The 21607-nt window shown below is 47.5% G+C and overlaps 1 protein-coding gene across 1 annotated transcript in view; it reads left to right on the top strand.

Moving 5' to 3' along the window:
* Positions 1-12625, top strand: part of CCDC27 (coiled-coil domain containing 27) — a 25599-nt gene extending 12974 nt beyond the window's left edge. Inside the window, exons 5-14 of the mRNA XM_006885925.1 lie at positions 2131-2280; positions 3218-3463; positions 3606-3695; positions 3810-4188; positions 4463-4593; positions 6279-6356; positions 7413-7625; positions 11652-11756; positions 12083-12207; positions 12556-12625. Coding sequence (XP_006885987.1) covers positions 2131-2280; positions 3218-3463; positions 3606-3695; positions 3810-4188; positions 4463-4593; positions 6279-6356; positions 7413-7625; positions 11652-11756; positions 12083-12207; positions 12556-12625 — 1587 coding nt within the window. The remainder of the gene's footprint in view (positions 1-2130; positions 2281-3217; positions 3464-3605; positions 3696-3809; positions 4189-4462; positions 4594-6278; positions 6357-7412; positions 7626-11651; positions 11757-12082; positions 12208-12555) is intronic.
* Positions 12626-21607: the final 8982 nt, after the last annotated feature.

Raw genomic sequence — 21607 nt, 5'->3', positions numbered from 1 at the left:
AAACCGATAGTAATGAAGGAAGACATTCAAGCTGCACTGAAGCCATTGGGAAAAATATGACCCAGGAATTTATAGAATGCCAGTTGGCATGGCAACAAACAGATGCAGCCCTGAATGTGCTCACTAAGCTATGCCAAGAAATTTGGAAAGTTGGAAGACAGTTACCTGACCAACTGACTAGCAGAGATTCATATTTGTTCCCATTTTTTTAAAAGTGATTCAGCAGAGTATAGAAATAGTCAGCCAATATTATTAATAATATATACAAGTAAATTTTTGCTGAAGATGATGCAAAAATGGCTGCTGGAACAGTACATCCATAGAGAAGTGAATCCAGAATTCAAGCTGGATTCAGAAGAGACCATGGCACCAGAGATGTTGCTGTTGTCAGATGGATCTTGGCTGAAAGCAGAGAAAACCAGAAAAATGTTTATTTGGGTTTTATTGACTATGTGAAGACATTTGACTGTGTGTTGTTGTTGTTGTTGTTATTGTTGTTAGGTGCCCTCAAGTACAACCCATAATGACCCTATGGATAACAGGTCTGAACGTTGTCCTATTCTGTGCCATCTTCACACTTCCTGGCACATTAGAGCCCATGGTGTCAATCTACTTGGCTAAGGGTCTTCTTCTTCTATGCCATGTTCTGTTCTGCTTTTCCGAGCATCATGTCTCTTTCCAAGGAATAACACCTCTTAGCAACATGCCCAAAGTCTGTAAGGTGAAGCTCTGTATCATCTTTGCCTCCAAAGAGCACTCTGGCTGCACTTTCTCCAAGACAGGTTTGTTTGTTCTTTTGGCCATCCGTGGAATGTTCCGTGCTCTTCTCCAACACCACAGCTCAAAGGCTTTTGACTGTATACATCATAACAAATTGCAGCCAACAAATGAAACTCACAGAACTTAATTATTCTCATGGGAAACTACATAGATTAAGAAGTTGTTATCTGAACAGATCAAAGGAATACTGAGTGGTCTAAAATCAGGAAACGTGTGTGAAGTTGTATCCTTTCTTCACATCTGTTCAATACGTATGCTGAGCAAATCATTTGAGTTAAAATCGTGAAGGTTCCACTAGCTTCTGTCTGACCAGGAGGCCTGGGGTGCTCTGGTAACCTTTTAATTAAACATAATCCTGGGAAGGGTGGAGGGTTGGTGAAGGAGAGGAAGACCCTCGACCATGTAGATTGACACGGTGACTGCTACATCGGGCCCTTGTTTATCAGGAAATGTGAGGATGGTGCAGGATAGAACAGGGTTCAGATCTTCTGTGCATAGGGTCACTATGAGTTGTACTCGACTTGACAGCACCTAAGAACAACAACAACAACAAAAACAACAGAAATAAATAATGCAAGAGTTTGGACAGTTGGGGTCATATAGGATATAAATGGGCAAATGGTGTAGGCTTGTACTTCTATTCTGTTCTGTTCTATTCTATTCTATTCATTCTATTCTATTCTATTCAGTCTATTCTATTCTATTCCTTATAAGGAGCTTTGGTGGCCTAGTGGACACGGAATTGCACTGCCAACTCAAAGGCTGATGGTTTGAATCCACCTGCTACTCCACAGGACAAAGATGAGCAGTCTCTTCCCATCTTTCTGAAAATCCACTAGAGGGTCAGCTAAGAGTCAATTCGGAAAGGAAGGCTGATCACAAACCTCTTGGAGCCCTTTAGGGCTTGCTTTTAGGAGCCCTGGTGGCACAAACATTAAGCATTTGCCTGATAACCACATGCCCAGCAGTTCACACCCATTCATCAGCCCCATGAGAGAAAGACCTAGTGTTCGACTTGAAGATCAAAGCCTAGAAAACCCCAGGGGGCAGTTTTAATCTATCACATGGGATCAGTAGGGATCAAAATTGACAAGACAGCACCTAACAAAAAGTCCTCGGGCATAGACGCAGAGGAGACACGGCTACAGGGCCTGGCTACAGTGAGTGGTTATACGTGTGTATCATGGTCTCAGGACTTAGGGGTTCCTGCACAGCAGGCTCTTCTGGGCCTGGGTCTGCTGTACAATGAGAAGCCTGGAGACAGTGGGAGAGAAAGGGGCTTGAGGCTGCGTGAACCCACTTGGGTTTCCTCTATCGCAGGACAACATGCTGTTCATGCTGGGTAAGGAGGTGCAGCGGCTGTCGGAGCTAGAGCGGCAGAGCCGGAAGAAAAACGAAGAGATCCTCATGCTGTGGAAGGAGATGGAGGCCCTGAAGAAGCAGCTTCAGCACCTGCTAAAAGGCAGAGTCGGGGAGATGGTCATGTCGCCAGGCCTGCAGGTAAGCCAGCATCTGGGGCGCAATCAGGATGCTGCTCAAAAGGACCCTCACTTGCCAGGGTCTTGTAGGCTCCTGAGCTGACTCCCTGGTACCCTGGATGCTACCTGGCCCTTGCCTGACTCCCAGGATTTTGACTAAGAGACAGGAATTCAGATCCAAGGGAGAAAAAATGTGACAGAGAAAAGGAGTTTTGAGCTGGCACCTTGATACCCAAAGGCTGTCTCAGCTCAGCTCTCAGCCTGCTTTTCAACTGCTTGCTTGAAGAGTCTGGGTTAAGGGCCTGAGTTGACTTCTGGGCTTGCGGATAGCGCTGGAAGCCTAGGGGTGGAGGGTGACCCTGCCGGTGAGCACATTGCCACAACTCTGTCGTGAGGTGGCCAGGTGGTTAACACCCCAGGCTCAGGTTCCTGTTCTTGCCACTGTCCCTTCCTTCCACTCTCTGGCTCTGGGGTGCTCCTGACCTGGCCTGTCTCCTCCTCAAAGATGGGGAGGGTGGTGCTGCCTGCCCATGGCTGGGGAAGAGAGAAGTGAGTGTGGGAAGCAGACCTGTGTGGATGTAGCGGGGACCCTGGGCTCGGCCTGGGCTCATGATTGTTTAATGCAGAAGATATAGGGCCCGGCTGATGCTGAGGGTAGGCATGACGGAGAGGGAGGCTTCAGCCTGTAGCAGAGTCCCAGGGACCAGAGAGCTGCTGATAGTGATGGGGGCAGGCAGTGGACAGGTGTCTAGGGAGGAGGAGAGGACCACCCTGTGTTCCCATTCCGCAGCTTCCCGCGGGCTGTTAGATAGGTGTGACAGGCACAGGGCCCAGCGATACCGGCAGACAGCATGTCTAGGACGGGCATCCGCAGCCCTCCTTGCGTGTGTCCTAATGAATTCCCGCAGAGCTGCTGGCTTCCCACTCCGTAACCTCGATGTGCTCTGACCCCTTGGCAGGAGGATAGCGGGTCTCCCTGCCTCTATGAGGATCAACTGCTGCCGCCTTGCCAGGAGGACACGTCGAAGCATCACATCACCCCAGAGGCACTGTGGGAGCGTTTTGAAAGCCTAAGGACCCACCTGAGCTTCCTGGAGGAGCAGCTGCCAGAGTCCCCCACTAAGCAAAAGCAGCTGAGCCTGTCCGTCCTGCCGGAAGTCAGCAGGGAGGAGGAGGAGGCGGAGTCACCACTGGGGTGGAAACAGGTACACTGGTGCCAGGCCAATGGGTTCGCGAGTCTGCCCAAGGCAAGAGCCTGTCAACTCTACTCTGGAGCCTCTCCCAGGGTTCCTGCCCCGTTGAGCTGTCCCTACCTGCAGCCCTGACTTCAGGTGCCCCCTGATGTAGGCCTTCGGGCCCCTGCAGGGGAACAGAGGAGGTACACCCATCCGCGAGTACAAGCCTCTTGCCAGCAAAGGAGCAGATTGTGGGGCACAGGTGTGTTTGGCTAGCTTTTGGCACAGTGCCCAGTGGGTGTCACCTTCTCTCTGAACCCCCTATAGCAGCCTGAAGTGAAACTCCCTCTGAATTCCCCCTCCCCGCCCCACCCAGCACATGGCCTTCCTCTCTCAAATGCAGGATTCCATGGTGGCCCAGAAGGGCAAGGACTTGAAAGGAGGCGAGGAGGAAGAAGACCTGGCAAGGGCTGCTGAGGGAGCACAGGGCAGTGGAAAGAGGGCTGCGGACAAGAAGGGGGCTGTGCAGGAGGAAATGGATGAGGAAGAGGAGGGGGTTAAGGAAGAGGAAGAGGAAAGCCCAGTGGAAGAGGAACGAGATGATGAGGAAAAAGATGAGATTCAGAAGAGGATCTATTCCCTGGATGAGACGTTTGAGGATGAACTGATGGCCAGGCTGGAGGAGTATGAGCAGGTGGTCGAGGAGATCCAGTGTGACCTGGAGATCACCAGGAACAGATACTCGCTGGCGACAGGTAGGAAGGACCCGCCACCACTGCTGATGCTAGGCTCACCTGGGGAAGGGGCTGGTGCAGACGTGGGTGGGGAGCACCCAGATGCTGCCTGCTTTGTTCTGAGGGTGGGAGGAGCAGGGTTCATCCTCCCAGCAATTTGATGCAAGGGGCTCAACCTGTACCTCACAGGGGCCCAGAGCACCTTCAGGCTGACATGGTGACAACCAGCCTCTTCTTGTTCAGCGTTCCATCTTTCTGTATCCCTGTCCCCTTTGTTTGTCCTTTACTCATTCAGGAGTGATTATGTCGTTGCAAAGGCAAGTGGATTTCCAAGAGTCTCAGCTACGAAAAGTCAACATGGAGAACGAGATACTGCAGAAGGAGCTGCGGGAGCGCAAGAATCAGCTTCAGGCCATGTCTGACAAGGTGGTCAACCCCTATTAACACCCACTGTGCACTAGACTTGTCCAACAAGGCGGCCAACCCTTGTGGTGCCCACTGTGTGCTTGGCACACGTGTTTATTCCTACTCCTCATGTACACGGAATGAGCACTCTTAATCCACATGAGTTGGGTACAGTGATTCTGTGTATTCCCTCCATCTTTTGATGCTTTCTGGGTCATTCAATATATTGCCCACAACATCTTTCAATATTGCAGTTCAAGGCTTAAACTTACGTTTCCGTTTTCTCAGCTTAAGAAATGCAGAGCGAGGGAGAAGGGTGCAACAATGAATGAATGGAATTCCAAAATCTCTGTAGATGTTCATTGAAATGAAAAATACATACATACATACATACATACATAAATTTTTTTAAAAATGACATCTAGAGCGAGTTCTTCCCTTTTTATTCTCCAACTCCAACTCTGCACATTACAACACTTTGCTTTGTCTTCTCGTGTTGCCCTTGGAAATCTTCTGTTCAGCTCTTTTACTTTGGCATGTTTTCCCTTTGTTTTGGCTTCTTGACACTCTAGTATAATTTTGAGAGTCTCTTCTGACATCCATTTCAATTTTTTCTTTCTCCTATGTTTTTGTAATGTCCTTTTGCTTTCTTCATGGATGAGACCTTTGATATCATTGCACAACTCATCTGGTCTTCTAGCATTGGTGTTCAGTGCTTCAAATCTATTCTTATTTTATTTTATTATTTCTCTGTGTGTGTATCATCAAATCGGTACAGGAGGAGATTGCCCCTCCTTCTCCAGCAGAGAATCTGGTGGATTCAAACTGTGTACCTCTGGGATTGCAGTGCAGCTTCTCAAACCTATTCTTAATATGATCTTGAAATTCAATGGAATAGATTTGAGACCATATTTTGGCTCCTGTGGACTTATTTTCATTTTCTTCAGCCTCAATTTGAACTTGCATATGAGTAATTGAGGATCTGACCCTCTGTCCACGCCTGGCCTAGTTTTGACTGACCGTATTGAGCTTCTCCAAGGATTCTGTCCATAGATGTAGTCATTCTGATTCCTCTGCAGCCCGTCAGGGAGGTCCGTGTGTATAGTCACCGTTTGTGTCTTTTTAAAATGGTATTTGTGATGAATAAATCATTGAAAAGACAAAATTCAATCATTCTATTTCCAGCCTCATTTCTGTCACCAAGCCCTTATTTTCAAACTACTATTTCTTCTTTATTATTTCCAACTTTTGCATTCCAGTCACCAAATATCATTAACACATCTTAACTGCACTTCAAATCCACCAGTCACTTCAAGAGAAGAAGATGAGGAGTGTCCCTGCTTAAAAATTCACAGCCTTGGAGACCCAACAGAGGGTTAATAACGAGTCAAAATTGGGGAGGCTCAAGAGGGTTAATAACGAGTCATAATTGGGGAGGCTCAAGCTGGGCTCTGTTCCAGTAAAACCTCCAGATTCAGACAGACTAGGAAGAAATGTGCTGGTAATCGACTCTGTCTGGAATCCAGCCTGTGACGACCTATGGATCACAGTGGTCCAGTGCTGCTGTGCGTGGGATCACCATGAGCTGAGGTTGACTTGGTGGCAGCCGACAGTAACAAAGGGAGGGAGGAACACTGACCGCGAGTGTACAAGCTGCCCGCTCTGCCTGGCTGTCCCCTGGGCTAACCCTTCTGCCTGCCTTTCAGTTCTCCAACCTCCGAGAAGGCAAGAAACATGAAGAAATGATGGGGCTCATCGAGAAGGACAACCTTCTCCTCCGACAGGTAAGCTCTGGGTGCTGGCAAATGGCCAGCCAAGTCCTTGTTCTGGCTCTACTTCCTGGGACAGAGTAATAAGGCAAGAGGAAGCTGAGAATGCCCCCAATCAATCCCAACTGATGGCTGCACTCCGAAGCGTTTCCCAAGCTATAAATCACAACAAGAGCACACCGCTTCACCTTTCTCCCTTTGAGCAGCTGAGGTATTTGACCCACTGACCTTTTGGTTAACAACTCAACATATAAAGCACACTCTCTCTCTTTCTCTGTCTCTCTCTCACTAATATTGAGTGAGAACTAACTCCTGGCTGACCCTCCAGTGGGTTTTCAGAGGCTTTAAATCACATGGGAGGAAATTGCCCCGTTTCCTCCCATGGAACGGTTGGTAGGTTTGAACTGCCTGTCTTTGGGTTGGCAGCATAATTCCCTACTGCCTAGGCCGCCAGAGCTCACCTGCTGGGCCACTAAGGCTTCTTAATTTGTAGGTAAGTAACCAACCTGCTCCCACGCAGTCGATTCTGATTCATAGCAACCCTCCCTCGGATTTCCAGAGCTCTAAAACTTAATGGGAGGAGATGTTGGAGACAGGCAGCGTTTCAGTTAGCAGCACCGCACGCTGTGGACTCCGCCGCCGGGGCACCTTAGACAGGCCGTACAGTTCCCCTTATGCCGAGGATCTCTGGTGGCATAGGCGATAGCATGTTGCATGGCTAACCAAAGGCTGAGCATCTCCAGTGGATCTAATCCACTGACCCCTTCTCAGGAGAACAAAGGGCAGGCTCCTCTCATTCAAGTTTACAGCCCTAGAGACCAAAGGTGATGCTGTAAATCAGCATTGACTTCAGGACAACACGAGTACTCGAATATTTGAGAGACTTTTCTTTCAAGCAGGTCCCCACACAGCGTGTCTCAGGACAGCCCACAGTCCTTGCAGTCATCGGCTCAGGATCTCAACCTGGGCTCCAGAAAGAGTGGGTCCCCCACCTCTGAGGGGAATGGAAGGAATGACACCGAGAGCACCCACAGTGTCCCTTTCTCCTCTGTCCTCCTGGCTCTCCAACAGCAAGTGATGGACCTGGAAAGAGAACTCATGAATCGTGACCAGGTCATCTCGGAATACACCGCCAAGGTGCATCAGCTGCAGATCCAGCTGAGCCTGGAGCAGAAACACCTGCAGCAGGGGAAGCAGCTGCAGGAGGAGCTGCAGAACAGGAGCGAGCTGATCCAGCAGGAGGAGCAGCAGGCTCGTGTGGCCCTGGAGAGCGCCCAGGCCAGGGTATGCCCAGCTCCGCCTCCTGAGGGTCTTGGCCCAGTAACTGGCAGTGCAGACGTTGGACCCCTGCCCACTGTCAGCCAGAGGGGAGCGTGCCTGCTGAGAGGGCAGGGTTCTGACTATCTAATCTTCATCCCAGCGCCCAGCTAGATGATGATGCCCCTGAAATGTTGGCAGAAGCAGAAAATGGTGGAGAGAGGAGGAGGGAGATTTAGAATAATGACAGGAAGGAGCTTCCTAGGCACGGGCCTCTCTATCTATGAGGGACGTGGGACTTGGGCTGGGCTGTGGAGCGGTTAGATTTGCACAGAGGCTGTGGAATCAGTGTAATAAGTATGCCTGCTTGTGATTTTTGGGGTCCCTGGAAGTTGCAATCAATTAGCTCAGCAGGTAACCAAAAGGTTGAAGGTGCAAGTGGACCCAGACACACCTAGGAAGAAAGTCCTGGTGACTTTCCTCTGAAAAATCATCACTTGAAAACCTTGGGCATCTGGCATTTGTCCTTTATAGTACATGCTCTGTGGGTGCTGTTCTAAGTTGTTCAGTGATAGGAAATACATTTAACCCTTTTAACAGAGGATGAAGTGAGGACTGTAACTATCCTCGCTTTAGACAGGGAAATTGAAACAAAGAATGATTACTAACCCACCTAACACCCCAGACTACCTAAAAAATGGTTTGGGGATTTGAATCTGACCAGTCTTCACTATAGGGTTAACTTTTTTCTTCTTTTTTAATTGATATTTTAATGAAAATTTATAGAGAACTTGAATTTCCATTCTTTCATTGTTGCACATTTTCCTCCCTGCCCCTCCCCCCACTTTGCTTTTCTCTTTGAGAAAAAAATTCTTTCATTGTTGTACAATTCCCCTTCCCACCCTAGTCAACTAAAGTTACTATGCAGCTCTTATTCTGGACTCTTGTCATGCCAATAATACCTAATCACATATTCCTTTTAAGCAGTTCTCTCCTTCATCTGTTTCAATGCAGTGTACATTATTTATCCCCTCTTAGTTCTTAGTCCCTTTCCAACTCCCATGTCAGTACTGTTTTATGACAGTGGCATTACGCAGTATTTATCCTTTTGTGATGGAAATATTTTATTCAGCATAAAATCCTCCCTGGTCACCCATTTTGAAGAATATTGCATAAGTTCCTTGGGTTTCAATGCAGTGTAGTATGCCATTGTGTGAATATACCACAGCTTCTCTATCCATGCGTTTGTTGATGGGCACTTGATTTGTTTTCATCTCTTTGCTATTATGAACAAAGCAGCAATAAACATGGGTGCGCATATATCTGCTTGGGTGGCAGTTATGGTTTCTTTAGGGTATATTCCCAGTAGTGGAATTGCTGTGTCAAATGGTTTTTCTATTTCCAACTTTTTTAAATTTTTTTTTTTTAATTTTGTGTGCGTGTGCCATCAAATCAGATTGGACTGGTACAGGTGGAAATTGCCCCTCTTATTCCAGTAGAGCATCTGCTGGATTTGAACCTCATACCTCTGAGACTGCAATGCAGCCACCAGAGCTCCCTTATTTCCAACTTTTTGAGAAAACGCCATACAGCCTTCCATAGTGGTTGCACCATTTTACACTCCCACCAACAATGAATAAGGGTTCCAGTTTCTCCACAAGTTCACCTGCAATTGTTGTTTGCTGTTCTGTTGAATTTTGCTATTCTTACTGGGTTGAGATGATATCTCATAGTTGTTTTAGGGCTAACTCTTAGTGGCCAAGTTCATGTGTACAAAGTCACCAAGGGTGCAGTGGACACATTCTGCTTGAGGAAACCAGTGGACACATTCTGCTTGAGGAAACCAGATAGCAGATAAAGGACATTTACAGAGAGGTGACCTTACTTAAAGTTCAAAATTAAGCTAGGTTTTGATTGTAATAAAATCTACATGACCTAAAATGTATCAATTTAACCATTTTTAAGTACACAACACCATGGCATTAATTGTACTCATTATATCATGCAACTGTCATCATGATCTATTTCCAAAATCTTTCACTGACCCAGACAGAAATTCTGTCCCCTTTAAGCAGTAGCTGTTCACAGCCCCCAACCCCCCATCCCCTTTCATCTCATTTGTCTGTCCTGGGTAGTAAATATAAGTGGCATGACACAGTTCTAGCCATTCTGCCTCATGTTTTCAAGGTTCATCTCTGTGCTGACCTATATCAGATCTTCATTTCCAATATATGGATATCCATCCATTATTTATCCAGCCACTGATGAACCAACCCTTGGGGAAATTCTATTATGTGGCTATTTTGAACAGTGTAGCTAAATAGAAAAGAAGCTTTAATACACAGAAATTTATTTGCTCACTTTTTGGGAGAGTAGAAGTCCAAATCCAGACAGAGATTCGAGAAGTAGATGTTCTCTCTTTGTCAGCGATGGAGAAAAGTCTTTGTCTCTTCAGATTCTACTTCCTGGTCCCATGGAGATCTCCACAAGTCTTGGCACCTCTTATCCCATCTCCTTGTGCTTGGTTGCTTAATTTCTTTTTATATCTCAAAAGATAGTCAATATTCGGAGCTCTGGTGGCCTAATGGCAAGAAGCTGCACTGCAATCCCAGAGGACTGTGGTTCGAATTCACCAGATGCTCTTCTTGAGAAGGAAGGACACTCTCCTCCTGTACCAGTCAGATCTGATTTGATGGTACACACACACACAAGATCGCCAATATTCAAGAAACACCGTACACTGTTGTTGTTGTTGTTGTTGTTGTTGTTGTTGACCACAACTCCTCACGATCATGAGTCCTGCCCACCTGCACCATCCTCAGGATGTCTCATGCGCAAGCCCACTGAGGTAGTCATGACGTCAGTTCATCTCACTGGGGTCGTCTTCTCTTTCAGTAACCCTGCACCTTTCCCAGCATGTTGTCTCTCTCCAAGGACTGGTTCCTCCTGAAAATATACCCAAATAAATGAGGCAAAGTTTCCCCGTCCCTTCTCTAAGGATCATGGTGGTTGCACTTTCTTCAAGAAAGTTTTGCTTGTTCTCTTGGCAGGCCTGTTCAATACTCCTCACCAACATAAACTTACCCTCCTTAAGTAACATAACAAAGACAATGCTAAGTGGGATAATACTAACAGACGTGTACACACATCTTGTACACAAGGTCTTCCTCTTTTTCATTGACTTTCTATTTTTACAAGCAAAGATAGACTTGTCTGAAGACTGGACTCCCCTTATAACATACATAAAGTACGCAAGATGATGTCATTGCTTCTAAGAATCATTTGGTTTGACTTCTTCCAAGAAAGATTTATTCTTTTGGCAGTTCATGGTACATAGTCAACACTCTTCTCCAACACAATTTAAAGCCATTAATCCTTCTTCGATCTTCCTTATTTGAACTGTATACATTTATGAAGTGATTTTAAAATGCTATGGCTTGAATCAGGCACAAAGTTGAATTCTTTAACACCATAGAGAGGTTTTTAGCAGCCAATTTGCTCAATGCAACACATCATTTAGTTTCTTGTCTTGAGATTTCATGGGCGTTGAGTATGGATCCAAGTAAAATGAAATCATTGACAGCTTCGATCCTTTCTACGTCTACCTTGATATTGTTTATTGGTCCAGGTGTGAGATTTATTTGGTTTCTTTACGTTGAAGCGTAATCCATAGTGAAAGTCAGTAGGTGCTTCAAGTCTTCTTCATTTTCTGCAAGCAAGGTTGTGTGGTCAAAGATTATTGATGTCTTCATCCAATCTTGATGCCACATTCTTCATACAGTCCAACATCTCAGATTATTTGCTCAGCCAGCAGATGCAGCTCATAAATAATGAGTGTGATATCTCCCATTTAGGCCTGCCAAAATTAGAAGAGGGGCTGGGATGGATTGACTCGAAGCCTGGAGAAATACGATTAAGTCTGTTGGAGTCAATGAGATTGGTTCATGATATGGCAGGTTTCAGAGCTAATGAGTTGCAGGTGACTCGATGGCACATAACAACAACAACAAAAAGGTGCCAAAGGCAAGTGATGTTTCTTTTCTTTGCTCCTAGCTGGAAAGACTAAGAGATAAGATCATCCAGACCACCTTCAACAGCACAGGGATCAAGTCCATGTCCACTGAGATCTCTGACAATGAAGTCCTGGATGTTCTACAGGTATGTTCCTGCCTTCAGCTGCATCCATGCCGCCAGGATGTGCATCTGAGGGTGGAGGTGGAGGGTAGAGGCCTCAGTTGGACTCTGAGGACCCCATCCATTCTTGTCTTCTGCTCATCTAATTGTTCGTACTGACTATGAATATCTCTAGGAGGTGGGTATCCATACGCCAGATTGTCTCTCAGACAATCTCAGATTGTCCCTCTGCTCAGGCAGAGGGCACTAGATGGCCCCAGGCTCTTCCTAGCTCTGACTGTCAATGAGGATGACCACTGGGGGGCACAGGCACTGAGCTGTCCCCCAGGCAGACTGCATCTCTTCCATAGAGGATCATCTCAGAGAGAACCGAATACTATAACCAGCTGAAGCAGAAAGGTGTGAAAGTGCCTCCCTTGAGCCCATCCGATTCCATGTTCCCCACATCTGGCAAATCCAAGAAAGGGTCTCCCAAGTAGGTCATGCCCAGGAAGCCTGGCAGGGCAGCCCAGCTGAGGATAGGGCCTGGATCGGAGGTCACCCTCCTGTGTTCTGTCCTAGCCCAGCCTCTGCCCTCTTATTCAGAATTAAACTCTATCGTTGGTCTCATAGTCTCCACTTTTTTATCTCCTGCATCCGCCTAGCCAGTTGATAAGCTTCTGTACCTTGGAACCCATCATGAGCTCCAATTTCTGAGGGTATTCCCTGGAAGTCAGCACACCTAGTCTATGTCACTGGGTCCCCCCTGGGAGATTGCACACAGAACTGGAATGCTTCCAGCGGTCCTGGGCCTTCACCCTACACTCCTTCCCCCTCTTCTCAGCTGCACACACACCGGGGCATTGGGAACCTGCCCCCACGGGGCTTGGCTGACTGAGGTGCTGATCGGGTAGTGGAATGCCCTGGGCAGGCGGGGGTTGGGGGTGGGACACAGCTGTCCAAGTCCATTCATCCCTCAGAGGAAAGAAGGAGCACTGTGCTGTTCACCTGAGGAGCTCTGGGAGCATAGTCTGTAGTGTGTTGCACAGCTAACCAAAAAGCTGCATGATTCCAGGGGTTCAAGTCCACCAGCGGCTCCACAGAGACAGCCTGTTGCCTCCTCTTAAAAGTTACATCCTCAGGGAGCTCTGGTGGCCTAGTGGCAAGAAACTGCACTGCAATCCCAGAGGTGAGTGGTTAGAATCCACCAGATGCTCTGCGGGAGAAGGAGACACAATCTCCTCCTGTACCAGTCAGATCCAATTTGATGGTACACACACAAAAAAATAATAAAATAGGGGGGAGGGGTGGGCAGGGGAAAAAGTGCAACAATGAATGAACGGAAATCCACAGTGTCTGTAAATTTTCATTGAAACTAATAATAATAAAAATCAAACCAAAAATTCAATAATTCATAAAAAAATAATACAATTTAAAAAATCACATCCTCAAAAACCCAATGGTGGGTGAGCTTGCTGATGTTAACCAATGCCTTTTCTGATGTTAACCAATGCCTTCCTGTCCTGACTTTTGGGGTGAGTGGAATGCTAGAGGACCACCTGAATGCAGGATCCAGCCACACTGGTCTCTCTGCTTACACCACCTGTGTATCCATGTACACACTCCGTATCTGCTTACTAAAGGCAGCCAACACTGGGCACCTCGCTCACTCCAAACAGGACCGACTGGCACTGTCCATGATGAGACTGGGCACATTCAGGGTGGTCTGGCCACAGACTGACACTGCCTGTGAGAGATGGGCCAGTGCCCAGTGGGAACTGCACCCTTACCCAAGTCCTTGGGCACATGGTCTCTAGGGCTCCCTTCATGCCAAGAAGGCTGAGTGAGCACCTCGATACTTGGCCTCACACCCGACCCTCCACCCAGTCCTGTCTGACTTCTTAGTCCACTGCCCTCCACAGGAGGCCTGTCCGGATCCATTCAGTTCTGCTCCTCAGACCTCATTTCCGCCCTGGAGTGTCTATTCTCTGACTCCCAGACAAAACCCCAAACCGCAGTGCAGAGAGAAAGGTCCTTCTGGGATTCAGGGGTTTAGAGTCCATTCCTGTGGCCTGGACCACAGTGGCCTAATGCGTAAGAAGCTGCACTGCCAACTGAGAGGCAAGGGCTCGAATCCACCAGCTGCATCCTGAGAGAAAGATGGACAATCTGCTTCCATGCAATTTACAACTTCTGAAAACCCACTAGACACAAGTTGGTTCTGATGAAATTGCACATAAAAACAACCTTTAGATTGTGGGTGCAATCAGTCTTTCCCATTCCTTCACCACCACTCCCATCCGCCCCCTGAACTCAAGTATTCTAGTGATCCTCTCCCCCTTTCCTGCCGTCTCACCCCCCTCCCCTTTCCCTTTTGGGCTTTTATAAAAATGAAGTGGGAAGGAGCTCTGGTGGCCTAGTGGCAAGAAGCTGCACTACAATCCCAGAGGCGTACGGTTCAGATCCACCAGATGCTCTGCTGGAGAAGGAGGGGCAATCTCCTCCTGTATCAGTCAGATCTGATTTGACGGTACACACACATAAAAAATAATAAAATTTAAAAAAAAATTAAGTGGGAAGCATAGCAGTCCTTGACCTCAAAACTTACTACACACCATAGTAACCAAAATAGCACTGATACAGTGAGAGACACAGACCAGTGGGGTCGAATTGATCTTTAGGTCACAGTCAACTCATTGGCACTTAACAACAAATCTTTATTATTTCTGACTACTTCATTTTTCTTCCACCAAGCCAGTTCCAACCACCAACCTTGTGGTTCACACCAAATTCTTTAAGTACAGTGCCATCTGAATGCCTAGACCCTCCTCAAAAGCTTTCCCCCAGGAACTGCCCCTCTCTAACCCTGCCTTGCTCTATATAAAATCAGGCTTCAAACCCTTCAGACCCACATTGAGGAGCTGCACCAGACAGAGATAAGCACACAGATAAGCATGCCTGCTGGACGGACTGGGGAGAGGAGAGCTGCTGGCAAGTCTCCCAGGCTGGTAGCCTTGTAGCTCCCCGCCGCAGCAAAGCTGGAGGGCTGGCTGACTCCAGGGCCTGCAGCTGCAGGGAAGGGAAAGTCTAACCTTTCACAGAAGACCTACCCAATCCCAGATCCCTACAAGACCCCTTAGGAAGCTCCAGCCACTTTTTAAAAATCACTATTATTTTTTACTGGTTTATTTACAAAGTTCATATACATTGTTTTTCTCCAGCCCCTTTTAAAATTTGGCTTCATGAGCTTTGAGGAATCAGCCAGTCTTGAGAGCTGAGCCACTTGCAAGGCTCTGACAGTCTCCCTGAGCCCCACAGGCCCTGGCCCCCACCCCAACGCCCTCCATTTGTAAATTGTGGCATCCTGAGGGATTCGAGACTGGATGAAGGGTCTGGGATGAGACTCACACTCTCAGGAGGGCATGGAGTCCCACAGGGGCTCCCACCCCTTCTCCCAAGCTCCCAGTTCTGCTGGATTAGGGCAGGTCTGCTAGGTTCGAGGCTCCTGCTTGGTCAAATGGGTGCAGGACATGTGTCTACAGAGAGTGTGGAGGGGAGAGAGGAAACGCCCCTCTCAGCACCACCAGTGTAGCACAAGGGCTGTGTTGGTCTCCACCGGCCAGCAGTGTGTAACAGGAAACTACATCCCTGTCTGTCCCCGAAGAAGCATTTCCTTCACACCCACAAATCCACAGGAACGTGGCAGACATGGAATTCACGTAGAGTCCCATGACTCTTCAAGGCAGAAGAGGCTGCTGTTCCTTTCATGAAAACACACGCTTCCTCATACTCCCTCTCTTTCTTTTTTATGCTGAGAGAGGAAGACCCTCAACAAGATAGATTTGAATGGTGACTCTAACAATGGGCTCAAGTATAGCAGAAATGATGAGGCAGGCATAGGATGGCAGGGTTCAGATCTGTTGTTCATAGGATGCTTTGAGTCTTCAACTCCAGGCATCTTAACAACCCCTTCTCCATTCCAATTGACTTTGCCCGGAGCTAGGTGGCTTTGGAAAGGTGAGGCTATTATGCTTATCTCAACCCAGGACTACTATTGCCTGGACTGGCACATTACTGCCTCTAGTAGATAGGATCCTGCTCAGGGCAAGGAGATTTGTGACTGTGATCTGGCTCTTCCAGGTCCAACCTTGGGGAAGGGCCAAACCAGGATCACATCAGGGATTTAAGGGTTGCCTGCTTTCATGAGCTGCTGTGCCTTTAAGCAACTGTGTACAGAATTACCTGGGAGGGGAAAGGTCAGTATTTTCCAGGCTGGTGACCCCGTACCTCCTCAGTCTCCGCCTTTCACTGTGTGCAATCTACCCCTGTGTGCAGACCCCATTGCAGACCCCACCACCACCACTGTTGTCACGCTGCTACTCCCCATTTTAGTTCCAGCTCAAATCCTGCCTTCTACCAGTCCAGTGCATAGGGGGACCCACCACCATGAAGTGCAGAAGGGCTACAATGCTTTGCTCTCTAATCCCACCTCAAATCCTGCCTCTGCCAATCCAGTGCATAGGGGGACCCACCACCATGAGGTGCAAAAGGCTGCAAGGCTTTGCTCTCACTAAGCCCCTGGTCTCCCCACAGGCCTCTGCTCCCTTCTGAGGGAGACCCATGTCCTAGGTACTCCCCAAGCTACAGGAAGGGGGCTGCACAAGCCCAGGGTTACCACTACCCAGGCAGGGCCAGCCAGGCCCCCTCACTACAGGGCTGAAGGTGCTAGCCACTGTTCTCTGGGTCTACCCAGCCAGCCTCCCCAGAGACCTCTTCTAGTGAGAATGGGGAGGTGCAGTTACCTGGGTACACAGACACTCTGGCACTAACGCAAGGATCCAGCAAGTTCTATTCCTGGGAATGGCCCAGGTAGGACAGGATTCAGGGCTGTTGTTTATAGAGCTGCTATGAGTTTTACTCTCAGTAACACCTAACAAGAACATGGTGATCTGGGAGCCCACGCATAGTTCTGGATAGATCTGCCCTTGTGTATTCCTGAGGACACCTGTGGCTGACACCTGATAGCCTCTGGGTTGGAAGTCTAACTTTACCTCCTCTTACAGGGTCCAGCGGCTCACCTAAACACTCTGCAAAAGTGGCCCAGAGCTTCTAGGGGCCTCCTTAAGATGGCTGGGTTGGTTCCTGCTCCATCAGTGTGTCCCCCTGGGATGTGCTGACCCTCATATAGTCCTGGCCTGGCCCCCTGCCTTGGTCTTCCCCAGGGAAAGACCTTTGCTGACATGTGCATGCCTCACTGAATGCAGACTCAGGAGTGTGAAATCCAGTACGCCCAGTGGAAGGACAGCAGATCTGAGATGATCCTGTATAACGACGAGATGCCTAAGAGATGAGATCCCTACACTGACCCCACCCCACCTCCAAACCCTGACAGGCAGACTGGCCCCTTCCTGGACACCACTCTGTCTTACTGTGATTCTTAGCAAGTCCAGGCTCCTTAGCTCAGGACCTAGCCCTCTGTTCTAGCCCCAGCCTGAGAACACCCTCCCAAGGTTGGGATGTGGCTGCATCCCTGCTCCCACCTTCCTCCTCCTCCTCAGTCTGCTGAGCTCCTAGGGCTGCCTCTGCACCCCTGCCTGAGACCACCCTGCCCATTGCTTACTCTGCCCTGACACTATCCCCCATCTGTCCCCTTAGTGACACTTCCCTCCTCCAGCCCTACTCTGAGGCTTACATGAGTTTTCTCATCCTAGGGTCTGGGAAGCTCTCCTTGCTAGAAGGCAGGAGCGTGGTGGTGGGAGTGCAGGAATCGTGGCAAGTTTTTGGAGTGGACTGCTTTTCCGGGAATGTGTTTGACGTGCAGGTTTGCTCTGTCCCTGGAGTGAGGCTAGCCAGCCTGGGCCTAAGGTTTGAACCAGGAGGCGGCCTTAAGCCCAAAGGGCCCTCGGGTTGCTCGCGGTTGCTGTGATGCTGAAGCCTGTGACAGTGATGTGCCAATGGTGGTAATGGGCACCCATGGTGGACAGTGTTGGCTGGAGCTTCCTGACTAAATCAAGCCTGGAAGCAGGAGCAGCATCCACTTCCGAAATGGCTTGCCTCCGGAAACTCTATGTACGAACAGTGCTCAGGCTGTTCATTCATAGGGTCGCTATGAGTCGTCTACGACTCGACGGCATTAAACAACAACAACAACAACAGGGTCTGCCAGAAGCTGTGCATGGGCAAACTGGGCATTGTCCTGAAGACAATGTTTGGATTTGTCCTTCTCTGTGCCATTTTCAGCCTGGGCTACCTCATCAGCATCTACTTGTTCGAGCACAAGCACACATAGATGCTTGCGGGGCTGAGGGCACACAGTGGGCGGTGTCTGGGAGGGACACGTCTACGTCCACAGCCCTCCTCCATGTAACACCTCATCATATATTTTGGCACCAGGCACACAGGATATTGCACAGATGTCAGAGGCCCCACAGAATGGCACAAAGACCTTGGGAATACAGTGGGAAGGGACCCAGGAAGCATGTTAAATAAAATAAACATGGATTTCTGTGGTTGACAGAGCGGCTTCGGCAACTGAGTGGACTTTTTCCTTTTTGCTTAAGTTAAGCCTTGTGAAATCTTTTTTTAACTGCCTAAAACCCATCCAAACCCACTGCCAATGAGCTCTCGTGGCAAGAAGCTGTGCTTCGAGGACATCAGCTGCTCCATGGGAGAAAGATGTATCATCTCTTCCCATGTGATGAGTTGCCTCTGAAAACCCACCAGATGGTCAGCTTTTGATGGCATACAACAACAACATAGGTCTCCTTTTTTTTTCAGTTCTTTTAAAAAATTTATTATTAATTTCTTTTTAAAAAATTTTATTTTATTATTTTGTGTGTGTGTACTATCAAATCGGATCTGACTGGTACAGGAGGACATTGTCCCTCCTTCTCCAGCAGAGCATCTGGTGGATTCAAACCTCACACTTCTGAGATTGCAAGGCAGCTTCTTGCCACTAGGCCACCAGAGCTTCCTAAATTTATTATTAATTTCAATGAAAATTTACAGAGACTTTGGGTTTCCATTCATTCGTTGTTGCACTTTTCTCCCCTAGTACCCTAACCTCTTGGAAAAGTAAAAGAAAAATTCTTTCATTGTTTTACAAACCCTCCCCCAAGGTCCACTCCACTAGACAGCATTCGCTCTGGACTCCTGTCATGGCAAAAATACCTATCACATATCCCTATTAAACAGTTTTCTCCCTCATGTGTTTCAGTGCAGTATACATTATTGAACCCATCTTTCTCAGTCTCCCCCCAACCCCAATGTCAGTCCTGTTTTATAACAATGGCACCATGCAGTATTTGTCCTTTTGTGACTGAGATACTTCACCCAGCATAATGTCCTCCAGGGTCACCCATTTTGAATAATATTGCATGAGTTCCTTGTTTTTCAATGCAGCGTAGTATTTCATTGGGTGAATATACCACAGCTTCTCTATCCACTTGTTTGTTGATGGGCACTTAGGTTGTTTCCAACTCCTTGCTACTGTGAACAAAGCCACAATAAACATGGGTGTGCATATATATCTGCTTGGATGTCAGTTATGGTCTCTTGGGGTATATTCCCAGTAGTGGAATTGCTGGGTCAAATGGTATCTCTATTTGCAACTTTTTGAGAAAATGCCATACCACCTTCCACAGTGGTTGCACCATTGTACACTCCCACCAACAGTGTATAAGGGTTCCAGTTTCTCCACAACCTTGCCAGCATTTGTTGCTTTAACATAGGTCTTCTTAATGAGAAGAGATTGCTTCCTATTTTCTTTGCAGAATTGATGGTGGACTCAAGTCATGGATAAAGCAGCCCCAAGGTCCAAGATTTCACTTGGGGGACTGATGAGTTGCCTCTCAAAGCATGCCCAGTAGACGTGAAGGGCACGACACTCAACTACCACTTTGCCTCATCGCTGCGTACTATCAAGTCATAGCTGGCCCTCCTCCAGTGGGTTTTCAAAGGCGGGAGAGATTGTCCGTCTTCTGTGAAGTGGCTGGTGGGTTTGAACCACATGTCTTTGGTTTGGTAGCCAATTCCTTACTACTAGGCCACCAGAACTCCTCGTGGAGCATCCAGCTGGTATAAAGATAAAAAAATGGTCCAGAATTCAGATGAGGCTTGGGCCCTCCTCTACTGCATTGATAGTTGGAGAACATCAGGGAGCTGAACTCTTGGGACCCACTAGAACTCCACTCGAAAATCCTAGCAGTTCAACTCCCCCAGAAGTGCTGTGCAAGACTGGCCTGATGATTTGCTTCGGGAAAGTCTGCCTTGAAAAACCCTGTGGAACAGTGAGTTCTACTCTGCATATGTAGGACTGACAGCCAGCGTGTCAAGAGCAAACACTAGAGTGGCCCAAAGAATCAGATTCTCCCTAGGTGGTACCTGTGTTCTGGAAACCCTGCTGTGGTTCGGTTTTGGTTTTTTCCTTTTCTTTTTAGAGTGATGACATCTCTGCACATAGACTGGCTCTGTGGAGCCCACCAACTACGTAAGAGAACATAAGGCTCCCAGCATCTGTAGGCTTGTGATGTCTCATCACTGTCACCTTCTGTGTGGGTGCATTTTTAAATTGCTTTAGATAACTACCGTGTACCATTGAGTCAGAACCAACTTACAGCTGACCCTCCAGTGAGTTTTCAGAAGCAGTAAATTGTACGAGAGGAGACTGGCCAACTTTCTCCCGTGGAGCAGCTGGTGGAGCTCAGCCATCGACTAATAAATGCATCTGAAGAATTCCTAGAAATCAAACCATACGTCACACTGGGGAAACCTGCTGCAAAGGCCTCTTTTGAGTGTTAAAAAGCAAAGATGTCACTTCACCAAAGACATTGAGATGGCGAACACATGAAGAAATGTTCAAAACCCCTAGCTCTAAGAGAGATGCAAATCAAAACAACTATGAGATATCATCTCACCCCAGTAAGAATAGCAAAATTTAATAGAACATCAAACAACAAATGCTGGACAGGTTGTGGAGAAACTGGAACCCTGATTCACTGTTGGTGGGAGTGTAAAATGGTGCAACCACTGTGGAAGGTGGTATGGCACTTTCTCAAAAAGTTGCAAATAGAAATATCATTTGACCCAGCAATTCCACTACTGGGAATATACCCTAGAGAAAGCAAAATTGCCACCCAAGTAGATATACGCACACCCATGTTTATCGTAGCTTTGTTCACTATAGCAAAAGAGTTGGAAATAACCCAAGCACCCATCAACAAATGAATGGATAGAGAAGCTGTGGTATATTCACACAATGGAATACTACGCTGCATTGAAAAGCAAGGAATTCCACTTCCTTTCTTTCTCTGGTCGCTTCCTTGAGTCCTTGGCCTTACATCCAGTGTGAAGATCTAACATCCTGGTGCATGAAACCTGGGAGAGGAGTCGAGGCATGTTGCACCCCTGCCCTCTTTGGGGGCAAGTGTGATGCCCCTCACTCTCTCTCTCTTGAACCTACCAGCTCTCGTGGTTTCAAGACATCAAATGGATAAAAGAAATGTCAACTAACTTGAACCAGCTGCTGTGACATCCATATTCTCCCCTGGCTACTGGTCCTGGGCCATCCCAATCCAGCCTCTGAGCCCCAGATCTTTGCCCATGTTCAGCAGGAAGTAGCTGGAAAGAACATATCACTCTTTTTTTCCTTTCACAAATGGCAATGGGACAATTAAAACAGACTTTCAAGGAATGTTCAACCTGAATCCTTCTGATCATATGGAGATTTTTGAAAGTATTTGAGTTTATTATGTTTAATTTATTTGTTTGTGTATAAAGGATGCTCATCTAGATGATAATATAATTATGATAAAAACAAAAGGGGGGAAATAAGGGAAGCCAATACTAAATATTTGTAATAAACTGAATGCTATTTAAATTTAAAAATTTCAAAATAT

This window comes from Elephantulus edwardii, unplaced genomic scaffold, assembly GCF_000299155.1.
Source record: "Elephantulus edwardii isolate Elephantulus edwardi_28Jun2011 unplaced genomic scaffold, EleEdw1.0 scaffold00045, whole genome shotgun sequence".
Lineage (NCBI taxonomy): Eukaryota > Metazoa > Chordata > Mammalia > Macroscelidea > Macroscelididae > Elephantulus > Elephantulus edwardii.
The sequence above is the reverse complement of the archived record's forward strand: the minus strand, read 5'-3'. Positions and strand labels throughout refer to the sequence as shown.